General features: G+C 37.4%; 1 protein-coding gene across 1 annotated transcript in view; it reads right to left on the reverse strand.

Annotated features, from left to right (window-relative positions):
• Positions 1-8556: 8556 nt before the first annotated feature.
• The window catches only part of LOC131687356 (disco-interacting protein 2-like), a 105449-nt gene continuing 89149 nt past the window's right edge, over positions 8557-24856 (reverse strand). The window contains exons 9-15 of the mRNA XM_058971437.1: positions 22220-22685; positions 22065-22155; positions 21846-22008; positions 21285-21782; positions 20993-21229; positions 9704-10052; positions 8557-9636 (exon numbers count right to left, since the gene is read on the reverse strand). Coding sequence (XP_058827420.1) covers positions 9533-9636; positions 9704-10052; positions 20993-21229; positions 21285-21782; positions 21846-22008; positions 22065-22155; positions 22220-22685 — 1908 coding nt within the window. The 3' untranslated portion in view covers positions 8557-9532. The remainder of the gene's footprint in view (positions 9637-9703; positions 10053-20992; positions 21230-21284; positions 21783-21845; positions 22009-22064; positions 22156-22219; positions 22686-24856) is intronic.

Raw genomic sequence — 24856 nt, forward strand, 5'->3', positions numbered from 1 at the left:
GGCTAAATAACCATTAGAAAGGTTATGAGTTTATGTTGTCTCATTTTATAATCACTTATACTACTTTCAAGCGATCGATTTTCAAGATGCGACTCGCACTTTAACCACCCCTTCACCGCGCCATCAAAATATAAATAAGTGTTTGCCTTGCCGGATACCGGGGCAGCCTGTCCTCTTGTGAATCGGAACCGCTTAACATTCCGATGAGGTTATGTCCAACGGTATTACCGATGGAGCCGATCGCTACACTATCAGCAGTAGCTGCGATTTGAGCAATTAATCCAGATGCCTGGTGGGGAGCTACCATTGGTGCAGCGACAGCCGAGTGTGACGCAGGCTGGACCATCGGCTAACTCGATTCAGGCGAGGTGGAGCGGCTGCAATTGATGCGGACCTATGAAGTGATGTATATAATTTTAAGAACATTTGCAACGCAATTACGAGAGATCATCAAAATGTTTCGTGGCTAACGTTGTAATTCAGCAAAAAAAAACAAAAGTTAAATTGATCGCAACAAATAAAATCGCTTTCTTCAACGAATCGTGGACAAGAAAAATCCAAATGCCAAATTTAATGGAAAATTGCCTAATGACGTCAAATAAAATTGAAAGCCTAGCGAGCTTGTTAATACAAGCATTTAAAAGCGAACCAAATCAAGTTTCTCATACTGTGGTCGAATACAAAAAATTCCAAGTCTATGTAAACAAGCTCTGCGAACTGTCAAAAAAGTGAGGTTAAACATTTTCATCCAATGTTCATACAGCGAGAGGTTCATTTTAGTTTGTTTACATTGCGCTAATGAATTTTGAACTGCGATTCACCACTTCATTTACTGCGTTGCCAAGAACTTAAGTGAAAATATTCAAAGCAGTGCTGCCCAAACGCACATTTTAAGTCCCACCATTCTTGCTGATGTGAAAAAAATATTCAACATTCTTGCATATTTCAAATTTTAAAAAATCATTAAAAAATCATGATAGCTCCTAAAAATCTCATTTTTACGGAAATGTTCTTATAAATGTGTAATCTTTCGATTAAAAATAAGAAAAACAGGTGTTAGGTCGGACGAGAAAGGTCTATTGGTCTGAGGTTTGATAATGTCAAAATCGTAAAATTGGAGCATGCTTACAGCTTTCAAAACCGTTTTGTACGCTAAAACTGATTTTCATTAAAACCGGTTTTTGAATTCGCGAAATCTGCGACTACAATCGAAAACTTGCTGAAGAAATATAAATAGTTTTCATTATTTTCCAAAACCGGTTTTCACGAAAACCGGTTTTGATCGAAAACTAGGTTTCAGATAAGTGAAGAAATCGGCTGTAATAGTCGATTGATCCGTTTTAGACCTAGGAGACCCAAGAGGAGATCAGGAAGAAGACAGAATCGGAATCAATGCGAAGTTTTAATTGCATCACAGATGACTTAGCACGCGTTGTTAGGAGGAGGATACTGTAGACTAAACAAAATAGAGGACAGGGCGTTACACATCTCGAGACAGACCGGTGTATATTTGGCAGACAGGTGTTACTTTGTCCGATCATGCAAATTTTGTCTCGCGGGACGGACTGAGATCCCCTAAACGAGTGATTTTCAACCTGGGGTCTGCGGGCACCAAGGGGGCCACGATGTTGTTGCTGGGGGAACAAAATATATTTTTCGGGTAAATATTTAAATTTCAATTCTTGTTTCCTGACAGACTGAAAATAAAATATTGATAGCATATAAAATCGATGTTTACCTAAGGGGTCCATGGTACGTGAAGGGTTGAGAACCGCTGCCCTAAGCTATAAGCTGCAGTCGTATTAGCCCGCTAAAAACAATTGTTATTCAGAAACTTAACTGTAATTGTTTACTACAGTATACGTAGCAATCATGCATCCCACATTTGACGTTCCTCAACCATAATAACGACAGCTTTCAAATAATTGCACAGAGATTTGGGGAATTCTAAAAAAATCTTGTGAGAGATGCGTAATATGTAGTAACAAAAGTAGTAATATGTAATCACAACAATTTAATCAATACCACAATACATTTATAACATCGAATGGGGTTAGGTACCTATTTTTGTCCTATTAGGGAGGTTACCACAGTATTTCATTATTAATTTTATTATTTCAGCTTCTTTGCTTTGTTATTAGGCGCCATTTTTTATTTCGATTATAGAGGTTTTAGCCTTAAGGTCATTCGGCTCTTATTAAGAGCCAATATAATAACAAAATTGTCTTGAGAATGGTGAAAATCTTCTGTTTGAGCGCAGCTAAAACTCTAATCGAGTACCCCAATTAACCACCATTTGAGCCAATGCGGTGAGCAAAGATGGCAGACGCTGCTCTAACCAAAGGCTTGAGATGGGTAGGATGATAATTGAAAAAGGGTAAAAATAGGCTTATTATCCTACATCCTCTTTTAAACACGTTTTCAAAAAACAATCAAGTGTCCCCAAATTAGGGATCGAGTCTCCACTAACCAAAGAATTTTCCAGTTTTTTGTTGTTTTCCAAAAATGCTCATAGCTCATGTCCAGTATAATATTTCCATGTAATTTTTTTATGATTATCAGTCAACCCTAGAAACAATATAAAACTACAAAAAATAACTTAGTTTTTGTATCATTCCACGGAGTAGGATTGAAAAATAAAAAAAAGGGGATCAAGTCTCCTCAGTCTCCCCTACTGTATAGACATAAATTTTACCCGCAGCGTTCATAATAAAAGATGATGATTGATATCAATCATTAACAACCGCGGGAATGATGTAGCTTGCAGTTAGAACTGCTCATTCATATAAATGCTCAATGAAATTATTCTAACTATTCAGTCTATCCCTAGGATGTTATGTTACCCATAAATGCGAAAATGAGTGTAGTTACAGAGAAATCATTTCAAAGCTTATAAAACGGATTTTGTGACATCAGGTCTCTATATTGAAAGGTTGAATTAACTCTACATGATAACTTACCCTTTTTTATTCAATTCGTTTATTTGATAAGGCACATTTGCGTTAGCTTAAAGGTGCCATTTTTCTTTGTTTTACATTTTGAATTGCTTAAAACTAGGAGGTTACACATTTAATATAATTTTGTTTTTATATAATGAAACTAAAGGAATTTTACTTATATATATATATATATATATATATATATATATATATATATATATATATATATATATATATATATATATATATATATATATATATATATATATATATATATATATATATATATATATATATATATATATATATATATATATATATATATATATATATATATATATATATATATATATATATATGTATATATATACAAGAGGGGATAATATAATATTCGTAAGATTGGGGGGGGGGGTGATTTTGTGTGTTCTTTGTATAGCAATGCACTTTGATTTTTAGAAGGGAGATTGTTGGAGCAATTAAATATTAACTAAGGGGAACATTTTACAAGCCTATTAACTAGAAGTGGTTCAATTTTATTAAGATTGGGGGGGGGATTAATTAGGGCTATTACTGTTGGTATTGTTGAGCATTTCTTAAAGAGATTAAATATTGACCAACTAAAACTAGAAGGTAGGGGGGCACCTACATTTTGGGAAGATATTCAAGGGAGCGGGGGTGAAGTCCTACATCTGTGTATCAGATACATGGGAGAGAGGGTGGACTATGCTGACAGAGGGGGGGATATAAACTTTCAGTTTCCGGCATCTTGAATCAATGGCCAAGATTACAGATTCGGACGGATGCATCATGTATTGGGACGCCGGGCGGTCTTCCTCGAGCCGGCAGGGGCTCCTCCAGACAATTTCGTAGTACGGCTCAGATGCAGATCGGCAACATACCGCGTTGCGCGTGTGATGTTGTACTGTAGGTCTCGTGTTGTTGGGACATGCGACAGTTGTTTTGTCTCGTCTTGGAGTCGCTTAAGACCATCGTTGGGGTACGATAGGCGGAAGAGGGCACTTCTGGGAATGATAAGAGATAATAGGGGCAGTTAAATTTGGATATTGATGGTTTTTAGGAACGTGTATATAAGGGACATATAGAGGGGATCGCGGCTTGCTAGTACATCTCGAACCAGGACATTGGGTGATCTTCCTCGGGCCCGAAGGGAATCGAATAGTTGAGATCTGGCAGAACAGTACTCGGCGCATGCCCAGACAATATGATCGATCTCGTGATAACAGTTGCCACAAGCGCAGATACCGCTATCCACGAGCCCAATACGCCGGAGATGAGCGTCCAGCGTGTAGTGATTGAACATGAGCCGAGACATCACGCGAATAAAATCTCGACCCACATCTATTCTCTTGAACCAAGGTTTCGTTGATACATTAGGGATTATCGAATGTAGCCCCCTTCCCAGTTCACCATTGCTCCATGAAGTTTGCCAACTTTCGAGGGTTCTCTGATGAGTAATACTGAAAAATTCGCTGAAGCTAATTGGTCTTTCATATATATCTTCTTGTAAAGCGCTCGCCTTAGCTAAAGAGTCCGCTTCTTCATTACCTGGAATGGAGCAATGCGAGGGAACCCAAACTAAGGTAATTTTGTACGATCTTACAGACAAAGCACGCAGGCGCTCCCAGATTTCCCCCAGAAAATATGGAATGTGCTTTCTAGGTTTCATTGAACGGAGAGCCTCTATTGAGTTGAGGCTATCCGAGACAATAAAGTAATGATCGGTGGGCAAAGTATCAATGAATAGCAGCAAGAGTATACTGAATAGCAGCAAGTTCTGCGACGTAAACTGAAGCAGGATCATTGAGTTTGAATGAGGCGGTGAGGTTTTGATTGAATATACCGAAGACAGTGGAACCGTCGAGGCTTGACCCGTCGGTGTAAAACATCTTGTAATATGAAGAAGGATTGATATTTTGAGCCATGTAATCGAAGTACAAGGACATAAATCGGGTTTGAGAATTGAGCTCGACAAGCCTTTCGAAATTAGCAATTACTAACTGGTTCAAGATATCGCATCGGATGAGCAATCGAAATGAGAGTTCCCAAAATCGATTTTTCAGCGTAAGGACGCCCATCAGAACTTCTAAACTCATCGTATGTGTCGAGTGCATGCAACCCAAAGCAATACGCAAACAACAATATTGGATTCGCTCCAGTTTGATGAAATGTATGTTTGCAGCGGAGCGGAAACAGAAACTCCCGTACTCCATCACCGATAATATCGTTGTTTGGTACAGCCTCATCAGTTCTCCTGGGTGGACACCCCACCATGTTCCGGTTATTGTACGGAGAAAGTTGATCCTTTGGTGGCACTTCTGTTTCAGATACCTAATGTGACATCCCCAGAGTCGAACCAGACCCCGAGATATTTGAAAGTTGAAACCTGAGCAATAGTTTGACCCATTAATGGAAGCTGTAGTTGCGCTGGTTCACGCTTCCTTGAAAATACGACTAGCTCAGTTTTCTCCGTGGAGAACTCGATACCCAGCTAGAGGGCCCAAGCAGACAAATTGTCCAAGGTATCTTGCAATGGTCCTTGCAGATCGACGGCTTTGGGTCCTGTAATAGAGACCACGCCGTCATCTGCAAGCTGCCTTAGCGTGCAGGAATTGACAAGACATTCGTCAATGTCATTCACGTAAAAGTTATAGAGAAGGGGGCTTAGACATGAGCCCTGGGGAAGACCCATGTAGCTAATTCTTGATGTCGATAAATCACCATGCGAAAAATGCATATGTTTTTCGGACAGCAAGTTTAGCAAAAAATTGTTTAGAGTCGATGAAAGACCATGCTGGTGCAGCTTCTCAGAAAGAATTGAGATAGAAACTGAATCAATAGCCCCCTTTATATCTAGGAAAACTGATGCCATCTGCTCTTTGCTTGCATAAGCCATTTGAATTTCTGTTGAGAGCAACGCAAGACAGTCGTTCGTGCCTTTGCTTTTACGGAAACCAAATTGTGTATCTGACAGTAAGCCATTTGCTTCAACCCAATTGTCGAGGCGAAACAAGATCATTTTCTCGAACAACTTTCGGATACAGGACAGCATCGCAATCGGTCGATACGAATTGTGGTCGAAGGCTGGTTTTCCTGGTTTTTGAATGGCGATGACCTTCACTTGCCTCCAGTCATGAGGGACAATATTACCCTCAAGAAACTTATTAAATAAATTCAACAAGCGTCTCTTGGCAGAGTCTGGCAGATTCTTCAATAAGTTAAATTTGATTCTGTCTGGCCCTGGGGCTTTATTGTTACATGACAAGAAAGGAATTGAGAACTCCACCATCGAAAACGGTGTTTCTTCTGTGTCGGGGCGGAATCCGGACAAACCTTCTTGGCAAAATTGAATATCCAACGGTTTGAATATTCCACGCTCTCGTTAGTACTGTTTCGGTTTCGTAAACGCCGGGCCGTACTCCAAAGAGTGCTCATCGATGTTTCTCTTGTTAGTCCGTCGACGAACCGGCGCCAGTAGCTACGTTTTTTGGCTTTCATCAAACTCTTCATGCGCGTTTCTGCCATCGCGTATTGTCGGTAGCTAGCTGGCAGCCCGTCGTCCCGGAAGGTCTTATACGCAGCGGCCTTCTCCGCGTAAACGTCTGAGCACTCTTTGTCCCACCATGGATTAAGAGGAGGCCCGCGTGAGTTCGCGTCTGGTACGCGGTATCGAGAATCAAGCTAGCCAGGAACCTGTACTCTTCTTCCGAAAGAAAGCTCTTGTGTCGATTCTACTTTTTCGGATATCGCGGACGCGTAGCTCTTCCAATCAATATTTCGTGTGAGGTCATACGAAACATTGATTGTATTCAGTGGCCCTGAACCGTTAGCAATATTAATTACGATTGGCAGATGGTCGCTGCTGTGGGGATCAGAGACTACCTTCCACATGCAATCTAACCGCAGCGATGTCGAGCAGAGGGACAGGTCTAAGTCGCTCGGACGCGCTGAAGGGGCAGGAATACGTGTCATTTCACCCGTATTCAAAATGGTTATATTGAAGTTGTCGCAAAGCTCATGGAGTAGGGTAGATCGATTATCATCATGAAGGCAACCCCATGCCGTGCCGTGGGAGTTGAAGTCACCAAAAACTAGCCTCGGTGCGGGGAGGAGTTCCGCAATATCGCAAAGCCGTCGGTGGCTAACTGAGGCTCTAGGGGGGATGTAGGTGGAAGCAATGCAAAAGCCTTTGCCTTTAATTCTGGTTTGGCAAGCGACAACTTCAATGCTTGGTGTCGAGGGGAGGTCGATCCGATTGAAATAATAGCACTTTTGATCCGCAAAAGTATTCCTCCGTAAGTCTTCTCGATCCAAGCGAATAATTTTAAAATCGTGGAAGTGTAGGGTTATTTCTGAAGTGGGCCATGTCTCGCATAGGGCAAATGCATCGCATTTCAAATTATTTAATAAGATTTTAAACGAATCGATTTTCAGGATGATGCTTCTGCAATTCCACTGTAGAACAGTGATTAAATCCGTGACCTCGTTCGATGAATTAGTCATCGAAAATGTTCGACTCGGAAGATCCCCGGTGAAGCTCGGCCTTTTCTCTCTTCATCGTGCGCCAAAGAATCAGGATACTCGTTCGTATCTGTACAGCCCATGAAAGCAAACTAGTCCCATAGATATAGGGAATTCCACAGAAAACGGGACAGATATGCTATCATAGGTAGTTTATGTTTACTTACAGGGTCGCGGACGCCAAGTTTAATTAAATATGCATAAAACTAATACACTCAAAAGTGACGAATGTGCGGAAACGAAGTGGCTCATTATAGCCACAGAGAACAGACATCCATGATCGAACAAAAATATTTAAAAAACGTGTGTAAACATTTGAATTAACATACGACAAAGACACAATTGCACCACTAGGTGAATTAAAACAGGCTTGTTTTCTAAATACATTTATTCTCTAAATTAAATAGTCGCTTCAAACTGTTTCGTCTACGCGTTCTTCGCTAAGAGAAATACAAAGGAATTGGTGAGCGTTTTACAATTTTTGTTAATATCAGCCGAAAACTCAGTACTTTTATTGCTGATGTCTCATCTCGTTCTTTGATTGCAAAACCTCGGTTTCGAGTCTTTTCTAGCGGCCACTTGGTAGATTCTGGTATTGCATTTCCACTTGCCCTTGATCTTTTCATTTCAAAAGTGTGTTTTGTCTATGTGTTGGTTATGCAATTCATTTTTGCATGTGTTTGTATATATATATATATATATATATATATATATATATATATATATATATATATATATAGGGGTTGAAGGAGAAGTACTCGAAATTTTAGTAAAGTTATATTCAACTAATTGTCTAATTCCTTTCTTTTTACGTTTTGACATGCTTGATCCTAGATATATATGATTCACATACTCCGATAAGGGAGTAGTTTGAAGCTTTCGGTCATCTTAACATTAGCTTTCAAATGTGTCACTAAATTCCTTCCACTAATGTATACAAAAAGGTGTAGTCCTTATTTTGGTTAGTAGGCTAAACAGATGAAAGAATTTGTAGTATGTCTTGTCTTGTAATCAATACGATTGAATAATGTGGTTTCTTAATAAACTGCTAGTTTTTTATTGTTAAATTACGTTGGAGATAGTTTCGATGAATTTCGATGACTTTTTTGGAAGAGTGTTGGAGGGACATCTAACTGCTTGGTTAATTCTAGGGAATGATGATGACAATCGTAGGTTTAGAAGTGATGTTAAGGAACAGAGATCCGACAGGTTACGGCGTAAAAATATTCACAATTTACAAATAAAAGCAATAATCACAACTAAAATCTGCTTACAGTTTACAACTTACTTTATGCAAACAAATAGGTAGAACCATTCGTAGTAAAATATACACAGAAAAAATAAAAAGACTAGATTATGAAGTTAAAAACAATAATGCATCGATCGTTACTTTTCATACTTCCTTTATCGCGTGTTTAATGAAATATGAAATTTACAAAAAGAAACTTTCAATACTGAAAATAATTGTCAAAATAAACGGTTATAAAAAGCTTGTGCGCACAAAATCAATATACACATTCTACATCTTCATAGTATTTTGTTTTATTTTAGTGGGTTCATTGCTCCCTGTCTATATTAGACCTAACGAAGACCTACGTCAATTAAGCTCAATGTAAATTCCAACCGACGAATACACAAAATCACTAAGGAAACGATTGATAACTCGAATCGTTATTCCTAATTGTAGGGAAAATCATTAATTTTCCTTGTCCAAACGACGTACAGAATATTTACAGTGAAAATTTGAGAAAATGTTCTGTTGTAAAATGTACCTCGTTTTCTAATGAAAGAGGTTAGATCATACTTATTTGCCTGTTTTTGCGATCTTTTTGTAGTTTAGCAATCGTTTGCTTTACAACGTTTATAGGCATATATGGGTGTGTATGTGATGTGCGTTAATTTTCTTCCTCTTACAGCTCTTCGTTTGTAAGTTGGCAATAGTATCACCGATGCTCGCCAGGTTGGTGGCATCTAGGCATCACTTAAAAATTAAACGAATGAGAGGCACAGTACACGATTTGTTAGCCTTTGGTTGTCTGTTTTGCTGACTCAGCTTACATATTGTAAGCAACATAGATGGGATCAAGCTGATCAGCTAGGAATCCATCTCGCAGGTGCATGCGTTGCTTCTCTCCTCTGCTGTTGATAGGAACCACTCCTAGAAATAAATCAATGCATTTATATGCTTTATCCTTTTAAGATTGTCTCGGAACAGTTAGACTTACCAGGATCCACAACAACAACAACACCTACGATCAACTGATGTTCCTCTAGAACAGTATTGGTCACCAATGGCACCAAATCTAATGCTTCAGATTCATTGCCGTCCAATTCTACCACTACCACTAGTAGATTCGTCCATGTGAAAACTGCACATTCTGCAATTTTCTTGTGGCAGCGCAGCACGGAGTTCTCGATATCAATGGGGTGGTAGTACATGCCGCGTAGTGTGATGACTTCATCGAGCGCACCAACAATATATACCGCGTCATGCAACTCCTGCTCGTTTCCGCTGCCACCAATCGTTGTGTTGCCCGCGTTGGAGCTCGTCGTCGAATTCAGCGTGTTGTGACCCTGCGGGAAAATGAAAGAGGATATCAGTGGGTGCTTTTTGTAATACCCATTGCACCAACAATATCTTTATTTTAGAATAGTAGTAAACATAGGCGACAATACATAAATTGGTTCGTACACACTGGAAAGCTGTGACCTGTGTTTCGTTGATCACAATAAACCCGTGGTCATTGGGCCAGCTTAATATAGACCCCTAGATATTTTGTTATATTTGTAAATATTGTCAGTAAATGTCTAAATGTGAAATAAATGTCATAGTTTCCGTGTTTACATGCTTGAAGGATATTTATTTCATGTTTAGTAGTCTTCGATTGGTGGCCGTCAGTATTTATTCATTTATTTATTTATTTGTTTATTTATTGATTGATTTATTAATTAATTAATTAATTAATTAATTAATTAATTTATTTATTTATTTATTTATTTATTTATTTATTTATTTATTTATTTATTTATTTATTTATTTATTTATTTGTTTATTTATTTATTTATTCCATATTGATTTATTTACTCAATTTTTTATATTATGTGTCAGATAGTTTATTTACATTTTTTGTTCATTTGTTTATTTGGTGAAAAGTAAAATTATACAATGTAAAGGTTATGCATGCAACCAATCTGATCTAAAAAATCAAATAAACTTTTTATCGGGGCACCAACCTATAAATGTTTGTAAACAACGTTTTCCCCTGCTACGCTGTATACGACAAGAAGTCATCGATCGAGAGTAGAGATGGTTTCCGGGGGCATCGGGGAATAAAAAGAGCTTCCCGCGTTGAAAAGAGGATCAGTCAATAAATTTCGGTCCGAGGAGTGATGACCCGCGACAGCGTCGTCCCTTCGCTATATTGGGACTGTTCGTTTTCTCCGTTTTCCGCAAGTTAGTGGGATCTAAAAGATCCGAAGCGAATCCTCCAGAAGCACAACGTTTATTCCTGGCAGGATCGGACTAGTTGGGGTCATTGTGTATTGTGAAAAACTATTTCCATGTGGGACGCGAGTGCACTATTGGTCAAATGATGCCACTAAATGTGTCGAAAAGTGCGCGAAGTAACTCGCGAAAGTGTAGAGCCATTGTACCACTCCCGGACCATCTTCGAAACGCAGGTCGCACGTTACACGGCCGAGTTGTCACCGCATCTGGATCCCGACCGACGGAAGCACCCGGTCTGAACAGTCATCTGCTGTTCCAGTACCAGTTCGTCGTCGACCAGTCCCCTGAAACCCATCGCAGTAGCAAGTCGACCAACGTTCGTCCCGGCCGCTACGATATTCCACATAGCTGAAGTGGAATTAAGTGTATTATGCGCAAGTATTTTGTGTCTGTCTAAATAAAATGTAAGGTCTTGTCTATATAAGCTGTTTTTGTATAATTAGTAACGTCCTTGAGTAAGTACACCTGAAAGAGCAAACGTGTTTCATTACTCGTGCAAAATGCGAATCCGTGGAGTGATTAAGGAATTGGTTCCTGTTCAGGAGTACCACATCTGGCGACGTGTGGGTAAACCACACAGTCCAAATTCATAAGGTATGTAAAACCAACATTCGAATGAGCATGACATATAAAACATCTATTACGAAATAATTTTATGGCAAGAAGTGATAATGATCCTCAGATAATTTGCTGCGCTAGCAAGAGTGTAACTTGTGCTGAAAACGATACTGCCAAACGGAAAAAGAGCCACTTGCTTTAGTATGGGCTGTAGAGAAATTCTCATTATTCTTGATTGGACGAGACTTTGAAATAGAGACATATCATAAGCCACTTGAAGTTATTTTTTCCCCGCATTCCACATCATGTACTCTCATTGAACGGTGTGTTTAAGGGTTTAAACCTTTAAATTCAAGGTCAAGTGTCGGAAAGGAAGCGGAAATATATCAGAATCTTTGCCCCGATTGGTTTGTTTTGATGGTGCTAAGGATGTCGAGAAAGATAACAAATTTATGATATTGGAAATACAGGAATCTGTGGCAGTTGACGTTGATGAAATTGAAGATGCAACACGCAATGAGCCAAAAATAATAGCCGTACAGGAATGTCTTCGATCTGGTAACTAGACTAACCCATTAGCAAACAGAACCTTTTCGGAATGAGTTGGGGCGTTCATATTGGGACCGCGCAGGACAATAGGACATAAAACGCGGACAAAAGTTTTAAGGAAATGTATATCGTATATGGATTATATATCTAACACGAGGTTACACTTAAAAGATTTTCAACATGCAAGAGCACATAAAAATGATGTTAAATTTCATTTGGTTTTATAGTGTGAATTTTTATCAGTGTAGCATTTTGGCAACCGCTTCCACAGGCAGCACTTCCCATTGACCTTTCTATTCCCGTTGAAAAAGAAAAGGCGCTGAATTATTTCGTGATGAAAACAAAATATTTTGCCGTGCAAAAATCGATTGAGGTTAGGTATTTCCTGATGAAAACAAACCAATTTCCTTTGACTTGAGTTTGTATCTGTGGTTGTAAATGAGCTGTCAGAAATCTTAATTATATTTTGGTACGGTGATCGTTGGATTTGTTTAGCAAATGATGTGCATTTCGAAACAAAGAGATGAAATAATTCTAAGGCTTGTTTTTACTAACACATACACTCTAGAATGCACCTTACAATCACGACTAAATTCTGACGAAAATTTAAGTTTCTTCCCGAGCAGAGTCTGACAACAAATTGAAAACTAAACTTGATGTTGTGATGTTCGGCAAATGATTACTCAGGTTGCTGTCGTTTTGGGCGTTTTAACGGTTAAAAGATCAAAATTGAGAGCAACAAAATTGTCCTATGACATCAAACAGAAAACTAATTCTGCTATCATGATTTGCTATGATAGCAAATTGAGATCAAAATTTGATGTCATATTTAAAAAATCTAAAATTGATAGCACAATAAGATTTCAATTTGATGCTATTGGCGATTTGCGGCAAAACCAAAATTAGTCATGTGACACCTATGATTCAACTCATGAACTGGCAAAGTGTTACAGTTTGCTTTTTTCACCCGCAAGTGAGTCGTAGCTTACAACAAAAAATTCATTTTCTTCTCGGAAAACCCGATCTGAAACACATAACAAAAATTCCAAAACTATATCTTGCGTAGATATTTGTTATAATTTTCTGTTATTTTAACTACTAACGAGACCAAATTTATAACACTGCTGACCACGAAAATTTCATTCTGTTATAATTGTGTTATTGCATTCTGATCGGGAAAGCTTACCACTGCCAAAATATGAATGAAACGAGTAAGAAATTTAGTTTTATTTGCAATTATTCTGAAATTACAGCCATTTGCAACTATTTGGCTCATACATTTCTTCGAAATGTAATCAGGGTATTATTGTGGTTATAAAAAATCGATCCATAAATAAAGTATCAATTCGAAACCGAGACCTAATCAGCACCAATGTCAAACTCCTTCATATTTTGGAAGTGAAGATTATCAAAGAGAAGGATCGGCTGTGTATGATACAAAGCTGACACTTTCCTATTAACCGGAAATATTCTTTCCTCGCGTTATCTGGAGAGTTTCATGAATTTACACCATCTCATGCAGGTTTAGCTTATCTTAGGAGGAACAGGAAATGATGTTGCGGCTGCTATGGTGCTCAACAAATTACATTTCGGAACAGTATACATATAGCTCTGCGAATAATATTAGAAACCAGTATGATTTACATCCCTTTTCGCAAGATGTTTACTCATTATCTCATAAAATGATGGTTTTCCTTCAGTTTCATAAACAATGATCAACAAATTGATCGGTGATTTGGTGTTTAAAAGTTGTTTTACCAATGTTTACAAAAATATATGCACTATGACAGAACAGAATCAAATCAGCTACAGTTTGCTTCCAGCGCTATCTGTGAGTGGTTTCAACGTAGAATCGCCAATTATCAAAATATGAATTCTACTTGTTGTAATTTTGATGTTCGACTTTGCTCGGGTTTTTTGATGGTTGTACAATACTTATCTCCTCCAACTGAGGCATGAGTAATGTTTATTTACATTGAACGATTGGTCTGCTCAATAAGGTATTTTTGGCTTCACGCTATTCTTCTCTCTTCCTATTCTCTCTGGACGCAGAAAAATATATCGTAGTTAAAATAAAAAACCAAAACTTTATATCAAAACGCAATAAAAAAATTGATTCTGCCTAGAAAATTATTTAAAACAAATATTTGTCATTTTTGGAAAGCAAAAGCAAAAAGTTTATTCTTAATTGCACAAACTTTATTAAAATCAAATATACATATATGCTGTTAGTCATAAAAATTAAACGATTTATATCAATTGCAATACTTCTTCGATACGACTGCTTATATTTTTAAAATAACAATTTTTTATGTCGGTTCAAAACACTGCTTCATTACATTCTTTCCATTTGACATTACAAAGTTGTTCCTGGTAGAAAAATTTTTATAGACACGCACGAAATGGTACAGATTTCTGGATTTCAGTAGCAGAAACAAAGTTTACTGGGCTGTGTTCCATTTGCCATCAATTGTTTCAGAATTTTCGGTAAGTATTTAAATAATGCGTTTTTTACCGTAATTTACCGAATCAATCGTAAAGTTTATTGAGTGGTGGCCAAAGAAGGAGCTAATTCCAACTCTGTTTCTTATAAAACGAACAAAATGTTTTATTTGCACTGTTGAACGGTGACAAAACACATTGATCAGAATAAAAATATGTATCTCGATCCTATACCTAATATTTTTATTTTTTTAACAGGATTTGAACACTCATTTTTCGAAAGAGTTGTGCAAATTTCTGAATAGATGTAAATTTTTCAATGCTCGGTAACACACGATTTTTCACCAAGATTGATCGGGATTCATCAAAATGCATGAACTACGGATCACACCTTTGGAACGACAGGTACTGATTTTAGATTCTGCAACTTCATTCATTTATATAAAATCATTGTGAAATTGTCAAATAAAATACCTACCAATATTTCGAAAGTATTTATTTCAACTAATATATTAATTATTTCGAATAGTTTTGACAAGCCATTTCAATAATCAAAGCTGTGCTTTCAAATATTTAACCAATTATTGATGTTACCTGTATTGTTTTTTGATTCTAATAACTAGCTTTATCAAAATAAACAAATTCACTAAGATCTAAACACGAAAACTGTGTTGAATCAATTTTTTTAGTTAGATTCCTTGTCTTGTCAAAAATGCTAATAAAAATTAATTTGTTTTGATACTAAAACAATTGTTGTTCAACAAGCAATCTGCATAAGCCATAGAACAATCGAAAAACTTAGTGTTAAGGCAAATTTTCTTTAAATTCACAGTAATTTTTTCTGCGTGTGGATTTTGCAATTGACCTTCCGGCGAATATGTACTGGTAGTAATAGCCCAGCAAACCACAAATCGTATACTAATGTTGAAAAAGACTCGTAAAATTGTCTACAAAAGTCATAATCGTTTAGATCAGTGATTCTCAACTTGGGGTCCGTGGACCCCTAGGTGGCTATGAAATCGTTGCTGGGGGTGAAGAAAAATATAGTCTTGTTTCTTAACAAGCTGAAAATACCATATTGATAGCATACAAAATCGATATTTATCCGGGGGGAGGGTCCGCAGCTTCTCCGGGTAAGGGGTCCGTTGTATGAAAAAGGTTAAGAACCGCTGGTCTAAATAATCAATTTTAGTCTGTAGAGGTAGATTTGATATCGTTTATGTAAGAAACGAGATTTTATTACGATACTTCGATCCGAACCGCATTGATGTATAAATGGCATCGTGTTCGATCGGAATTGGTCGTAGGGCGCTGACAACTTACATTCATATAGCTACAAACATTCAATTTCACCATAATCGTATTTTTGTTCATATTCAATCGTATTGCACGTCAAACGGTGTCGGATTTACAAAGTGTAAGAATAGTCATTCTACAACACAAACTTATGTACAACTTCGATATACTTCACAACTTCAAAAAGTTAGATATGACAACATATCACAACAAATATAAACACCGATTTTGAGAAGTCTTTCGCGATTTTTCTCATATGTTTCAATTAACAGTGCTATAACAATTAACATATATGAAGAAGATATATTGCATTGTCGTTTCTCTATTTACAGACGAGGTATGATTACGAAATATTGCCAAGTTTCTCATAGTTGAAAATAGGTCTGTGTAGTCGTTTCTGTACTACAACTCAAACGCAAGTTCGAATCCGACTTTAAGATGTGCAAACATATAGAAAAATTTCCAGCAATGCTGGCGGCGGTGACCGACTACCCATCTATGAAAAATGTTTTCAATATCCAATTTTCCACTCCATTTGTGTATTTTGCTGTGTTCGAAATTTCAGTAGGTATAGAGGTTGAAATTATAACTCGCATAACTGCTCATGAAACCGTTGTATGCCTAAGCCAAATTTTTACCTGCTTAGGATATCCAAGAACTATTACTCTACACAACGCCAAATAATTGATTGGCAAATAATTTGAAGTGTACAGCAAAGTACACGATATCGTTTTCAATCATTCGGCACCATATTGGCTACAAGAGAATGGTTTAGTAGAATACCAAAATCGATCACTTTTAAATAGGTTGCAAACCATCCACGGGCTCTGAAGATACTGGAAAGGATTTAAAGGATTACTTGATTATGTACTACACGACTCCGCATTCAGCAACTTTGGAAGACACCGTCGGAGTTATACTATGGCAGATCAATAAGGTCCAAGTTACAAGCTATTGATGATATTGAAACTGTACCCCCATCCTCTGATTATCGTGATCTCGATTTTTTAAGTAAACAAAAAGGGAAAGAAGAGGGGACATTAGACGTCACGCGAAGGAGTCGAACATAGCGCAAGGTTATTCAGTACTCATGGAAATCTTTCTTCAAGCAATAAACTGTCGACAACTTTCAATAGAACAAAGTTATAGATCCGACGGCTCCTCGAGCTACAGTGGAAGATCGAGATTTTGGGAAGACCTACGGAAGGAACGTGGCTCATCTGAAGAACATAAATAATGGTACTTCATCATCGCAACAGAATTCTTCTTATAACCCAGATTAATCGTACGAAGAGGTCTTTGCGGGATATACAGATGAGGAGTGTGAAGATATCATGTCTGGTTTCGAAATATAAGATATTACGAAATGAGCTGAAATGCCCAGAAAAGAGTAGGAATGTTTCTATTTTATTTCACTATAAAAATCCAAGAAGAAGGGATATGCGCTATCCATAGTATTATTACAATAGCAGGCTATGGATTGAACACTTAAATTTAGGCAGAAGAAAACTATACATCTGAAAGAGTAGACGTGTTTCATTACTCGTGCGAAATTCGAATCCGTGGAGTGATTAACAGTTATGTGTCCAACAAAAAAAAACACCTTTAACAGGCCAACGAGGGTACCCGGGTACCCACAAATTGAAATGCTCATTACTATGGCTTCCTTTAACCGATTTGGACACTTTTAGATGTTTTGGATTCAGGAACTCGTCCACTTTTTGATTCTGTACAATAGAACCGGAATAATGGATCTGGTTTTTGGTAATCCGGATTTTCCGGAATAATGTTCCAGTACTAGGATATGATTTGTAAAATTTAATAATGTCCTAGCAATATGAGTATCAAAACTCTTCAAATTGTCTCGAAAGTCTGATTTTTATTGTTACGGGACCCTATGACAATTTGAAAAATGGTATTAGAATGGAATGGCCGCTCACGGCCCCACGGGAACCTGCTCCGGAACGTCCGTTCCGGGGTCAAATCACCAAATGGCTCCAAAACCACGAGATACAGCCTACTGATGCAATTCCAAGAATTTTGATACCCATATTGCTAGTATTCCATTGAAGTTCGCAAATAGTACCCCAGCACTGGAACCTGCTTCCGGAAACCCGGATTCCCGGGAACCGAATGATGTAACCTGATCCATTTTTACCAAGTCCAAAAGTGGATGAGTTCTTGAATCCAAAACGGCTAAAAGTATCGAAATCGGTTGGATATTACCTTAGTTATGGGCATTTTAGTTTTGTGGGTACCCGGGTACCCACGTCGGCCTGTTACGTAGCAAAAAAATTCAGGAGCCCCTCCTCACTCTCACCCTTACTATATCAACAATATTATGAACCCAAAAGCTTGATTTAGTGAAGTTCTAAGATGTCACAAAGTTTCAATTTCCAGCTATGGATAAAACATAGGAATTTAATTAATTGAAACTTAAAAAGGTACCCGGGTACCGCGTCGGACACACAACGGTTAAGAAGTTGGTTCCTATTCAGGAGTACCACAAAATCAATGCTTGGCGAATTTACAAAAAAAAAAAAACTATTTCGACCAATTTTCATAATTTTATCAAAATTTGGGCTTTACCGGGAGATTGAATTGGATTCATGTTACACTTCAAAAAAATCCTTCCTTACTACTTCGGAACTTGCCCAAATTTCCATTCACCTTCGCACCTGTCTGTTGTTTAGCTAGGTCGACACTGCTAAAATATCTTTCAGATTCTTAAATCAAATATATTTCAATTATACTGAAGTTTTTTGCGGATTTTCCGAGTTCTGCATTTTTATGTGGATTCCGAAAGTTATGCGGTTTTTATAAGGATTTCGCAGTTTCATATGCAGATTTCGCAAATTATACGCATTTTTGTACTGTAGTAGGGGAGAGCGGGGTTAGTTGGCGATGTTTTTAGATTTCATTTTTTTACCGCTTTGATTTAAGTAGATCTTGCAACACGTTTCGTAATAGAGCAGAACTGTTGAGTTTTATCAAAGTTTTTGTGGGATTGTTTTTGTTTTCATAATTAAAATATTTGAGACGAAAAACCCCGGCCCCAGGGTAAGTTGGCGGTATGTTTGGGGTGTTGGCGATACGTCAGAAAGTAAGCAAGAAAATGGAGATTGAATTACTACAGGAGTTCTAATGAAACGTGCTGAATGTCCTTCCTTTTAATAAAACTGTATATTAACCGACATTTGCTATTATCAGGTATTCATTGCATTCATCACTCATATGAGTAAATGCGTCCGAATAATTTGCTACTTCGACAATAAAAACTCATATTTTCACACGAAAGGTAATTGGTACTCACACAACTTCTCCGGATATTTAAACCACCGGAGAATGAGCGAATGAGTTTATCACGGTATCATTTTTGCGTTCGCTGTCGTGCTACCGCAATTCCAAAACACGAAAAAACAAGTCTATCGTAATTCTTTGTTGTTTTTCTTGGAAACGAAGTTTATATTTTGATACTTTTATTGATTTCTACAAAAAAATATTATCACCTTCTCGTGATAATATTTTAATTTGCCTGGTAGTAGTTTACCATACTCACCAGAAAGAGTGAGCTCGGAGCACCAAATATTACCACCTTCTCCGATGAGAAGGAAAAAATCAGAGAAATTTTATCGGAAAAATCCTTCTCACGCTATTTAAGGAGACGGATAATTTTGCGACTCATCTTATCTCGGAAAAGTTGGACATCGGATGAGCTTCTTCTAGCGCGAGTAAGAATTACTATGTCTGGCCATTATATTTCATTCTCAATACCCCGATATTTTGACTTCGACGCGTACTCCATATTCAAGAGCAAATTTTCGAATTCTTGAGGTGATTGATCGAAGTAAATGTCCCCTGCATTGACCAGACTCATACAAGCAAAAGATTCGCTGACTTTGGAGCGAATTCCATAAATAAAATTATTTGATGACTGTTTTTACAAATAGTGCCTCGCTTGCGTCACTGCCAACATACCCCAACAGCATATTTTATAAAAAAATACTTTAAAAATAAATTTTAACTGTGGGATAGGTGTAATGTCTATACGAGTCTATACACGAACTATAGAAAAATGCAATCATTCGGGAAATAGATTGAAATAAATAATACAGCATGTTTAAAATTAAGAAAATTTACATAGTAAGCTCAAAAGCATAATATCGCCCTTCTACAAAACATACTGTTTTGCAACAAAAATGCATTGGATAATGTGTTTCCCATTGCTTTTGATACACAACGAGAGACAGAGATTTATGTATAATAGAAACGGAGAAAATGTGATTCCACCAACTTATCCCAGCCGCCCACTAGCCCCGGGATACATGCAATACATTAAAAAGATATCGATATTTCGGTATTTTATTCAGATACGTCGTAGTGCGTGAACAATGTGTCATATATCAACTTTCAACGGCTTTAAAGTATTAACCATACACACACTAAGGTTTTAAAAGGTTAGTTTGGTTCTGTATGCGCGATTCTAGCGCCCCTATTGTTTTTATAAATTTTACTGAATATACCTCGCCTTTCTAAACTAAATTTTAAAAAACACGACCATTGTGAATACCCACGATTTTGATTTGTATTTCAAAGATTTGCATAGTTAAAAGCCCCGCCTCATAGGATCAAAACAGAATTATTCTATCCATCATTAAGTAATCCTTGACATTTTAAAAAGCGTTATGAAGACACCAACTTTTGCAGTAATGATGATCTTAAGATAGAAGTGTTCAAAATTTAGTTTACATAGAAGAAGCTTCGCTCTTAGCATCCAACAAATAACGGTAGCTATTCGTTTAAAACTAAAAGTTGTAGCATAAAAACGTCTACTATCGATTCACAGTAGACCTGAAGTATCAAATGACATAATATGTACAAGAAAAAAAGAAAATGATATTGTATGGATAGGAAATCGAAACATACACGCAAAAATAACCTAAAGAATAAGTTCTTCTAACTTACTTTTGAGTTGTGCGTCGCTTTCGCACTTATTAGTGTTGTCAAAAACAAAACAAGAGATTCGACTCATTCGAATTCTTCCGCGCAGTAAGGTACTTTTGTAATTTTTAAACCGACTCATCTTGATTATATATTGAGGCGATAGCCGTTCCATATAATAATCAGGGAACAGATTCATCAAATATGGAATGCAACTAACCTGCGAGTGAATCGATTCATTGTCCGAATCTCGACTAGCGATGCTGGGAGTGGTTTCGTCTAGTATCGAACCAGCCTGTGAACACTCGGTGCGTCTCAGAAATCCAAGGTATCCCGTTCGAGCCCATGTATCACTAATGCTGCATCCTGTGACCAGTTTTGCGTTAAAATGGTCGTTGTAATCGGTCTCATCTCCGTAGATTGTAAAGTAACCGTTTGAACTGTGGGACGATTGTACCTGCAATGCAAAAATATTTCAAAATTGTGACAATAATTCAACCATATTTGTTTACCCATATCTCTCCTAGATGCGAATCGCCGCATTGACCTTTACTGTCTGGATTGGCAATTATAACCTTGACGCCTGGTAGTAGTTTACCAGACTCCACCAGACAGAGTGAGTTTGGAGCACCTCGCTCAACGAGTGCTACCCGATTGTTACGCAGTGCTCGTAGATCAACATAAACCTGTGCACTTTCGGCCGAACTGGCACCTTGTACACATATAGCTGGATTTACGCGGCAACCGAACGAAGTCGACACGCAGCGAGTGTTGAGGCCCAATGCCTGGAACAGTTTACAGAACTGTTGCGTCAGCTGCACACGGGGACGCTCTTCAGCAACCACCACACAGGTTCGAACGCATCCAAGATTCACATTGCGCTGCTTTAGCATCTGGATGGAATTGCTTAGGGCTTTTGTGCACAACTCGATCACTCCGTATGAGCAAAACGTGTCACGGACACGGTACTGTGATAATGTACTTAGCCACAGACTGGGATTAGCTTCAACCTTGAAAAAAATAATTTAGTGTTGAAAGAAGACTTTCAAGAAAACAAAATTGTGAGATCTTACTTCGTACGGTGCTATCAGAATTGAATGATGGCCGCTATAAACGCTTATTAATGTCCACATGGAGAAACCCAGACCACAGTACGGGTCAAGGCAAAGTGCCACATGGCGACTAGGATACAATTCACAGGCTAGTTTCAAGCTGGCACACAAACTTGAAAGAGATCTGGAAAGTATAGAAATGATTTATTATTACTTCAGTTATGGGCAAACGAGTCTTACCTATGTGTAATTATAACTCCACTCAGTCGTCCGCAGGTGGAAACGCTGAAATCTAGATATGCCGTAGAATCCAGTGTACTATTGGCGATGGCTGGAAGTACAAAAATACGTTTAATTTTTTTTCCTATCATTTGTGCACAAGAGTTTCGACTTACCCGCTAGTTTCCGTTTCGGATTATCTTCAATATCCAGAATTACCGGCCAACTCTTCGGGTCAATTGAAGTGGCCGCCTCACGGGATTTGAGCAGTTTAATGATACTTTGAATCGACAGGATGATACCGCTTTTAGATACATCCACAATCATCCGAACGGTGGGCAGGGTTGTAATGAGGTTCTGTGGATGGGGCGGTCGTATCGTAACTGGAACAGCACCGAGATACAGACATCCATAGAAGGCGCAGATAAGATCCAAACCGGGCGGGAAAATCAAGGCAACGTGATCGCCTGGATTTACTTTACCACGTTCTTGTAGCAAAGCGGCAATTTTCTCCGCTCGCTTGTGCAGCTCAGAGCATGTGAGCGTTTTAGCCACAGCACCTTTGGAATTTAACAGCGTGTACAGGACGTGATCTGGGGAAGAGTTGGCTCGCCATCGAAGCACTCCAGTTATCAGTTGATGCTGTAAATATAGGACCGAGTGATGTAATAATTAGTAAGGATTGCCGCTGACGGTGCCTTAAAGTCTCTTCGGTTGCGATTGAATTCAGATACCTCGTAAATTTATAATTGAATTTATATTTTTAGTATTTTTAATTAGTATTTCTTGAGCACCCCTGAATCGTGTTATTCCCCCTGGATAGGGCAAATGATGTTCTCATTATTAGGCATTGAAGTTATTACTAATATGAGTGAAAGACCGCACCTTTATTCATCCCACCCTGAGTGCATATAAGGAGAGTGACGACACTGTCAAAATTGGAACAATGATTATTTGTCAGTGTCATTCCAAACGAGTCAAATCCATATAATTTGAGAGGTCGTTTGTTCGTTTGGAATATTACTGACAGATAATCATGACAGTTGTCTTCACTCTCCTTACATACACTCTGATCCCACCCATTTGAACACGTTAATTGAAGTAGCTTCTGCTATCTCTATTCAACGCATTAGTTTAAATGGTAGGATGAATAAGGATGCGGTGTACTCTACTTTTCACTTCGCTCAAACGCGAGAATTTTACATTTTCCAGGTCAGATTTTTCATTGTATTACTTCTTACTTTTATTGTCGAATTGAACTTATCATGAGAATTTGACATTCAGATGTTTATACAGCAATTGCAATCAACTAGTATATAAAAATAAATAGGCAGCTATTTTTAAAACAAAAATATTTACTAAATAATGATAATACATATAGTTGAGATCAACTATATCGCCTATTTATTGATGTAGATGACTCTGTTTTATATTCTTCTTAATGTAAATTAACAATGAAACGTTTACCTGTTCAATAATGAAAAAATAATTAGAATCGGTCAACAACCCATTGAAATATGGCCTTTTGAAGTAAACATTCCGACTTTTATCCATTTTTTTTTAATTTACACATTATATTTAACGTTTGGTAGACAACCCTATTTTCATATTTTTTTAGTGTGCCATATAAATAACACCTTTTGTACATTATATTTATGTAATTAAATGGTCAGGTTTTCCTTTAAAAACCGCGGCACGTAGAAACGATCTAAATAGTCAATGGACAAACATGGATTCACGCTTGAAGTCTGGTAGAAAACCCATCTATGACCGCATACCACATCCAAACCGTTATAAATTTCGATTCCGTCAATGAAATATTTTCAAACTTGCAGGAGATATACTTGATTACTATATCTTTCGAATGCCATATACTAAATAAGTAGACAAAATTTTGTTTGTAGAGATAGGACCAAACTCGTGGGTGTTTGCTGGTATGTAGCTTTATGAAACGTGTCATAAAACTTCAAATTGCAATTTTTCTCGAATCCCTCGATGGATCATTTTGAAATTCGCTGAGAAGATGCTTGGATACTGTATCTTTCGAATACCGTATGACAAATTTATGGTCATTTTTTGTTAATAACGGTTTTAGGAACACTGTGGTTAGGAAGTGAATAATCGAGAGAGACGTTGAAGCTGAACGTTAGTTTCGGTAAATTCAACCAGAAATAGGTAACTGAATTTAAAATTTCGCACCAAGGATTCGACTACCCTATTTTGTTTTTGGTTTTTCTAATTAATAGAGTAAATAACACTTTTGTTTATTTTCATGAAAATACAAAATTATTATGATTTGCGGTGAGAGGAGTGAGTACCAATTATATTTAATCGAAAAAGCAATGGAGACAGTGAATTGTAGGGCTCATCTTATTCTGAAAAAGTTGGATATCGGGTCAGCTTCTTCTCGTGTAATTGGCAGTGAGTGAGAATTACGATGACTGCTCATTATAATTCCTATTGTTCAATGAACAAGAATAATGCAAAATATTATTATTTTTACAATTATATGTTAACAATTTTTTAAAAATCACATTTTTTGCTTCAAAGGGCTACCTAAAATTCAATAATCGTTAAAAAAAAGTGTGGTGTTTTCAGAATTTTGAAGTTCTGTTTGATTACTGAGATATAGAGAAAAGTGAAATCGTGAGTTTTTCTTTGCTTCAAATCACTGTAACTTGCGATTGGCTCAAGTTATATTAAAATTATAGATGTTCTTCTGTGAAAAAAATGTCTAAGGAACACAATGGCATAAGCAACACAGTAATGAAAAATTACTATTTTTTCTAGATTCCATAGATGCATTTTAAAAT

This window comes from Topomyia yanbarensis, chromosome 3, assembly GCF_030247195.1.
Source record: "Topomyia yanbarensis strain Yona2022 chromosome 3, ASM3024719v1, whole genome shotgun sequence".
Lineage (NCBI taxonomy): Eukaryota > Metazoa > Arthropoda > Insecta > Diptera > Culicidae > Topomyia > Topomyia yanbarensis.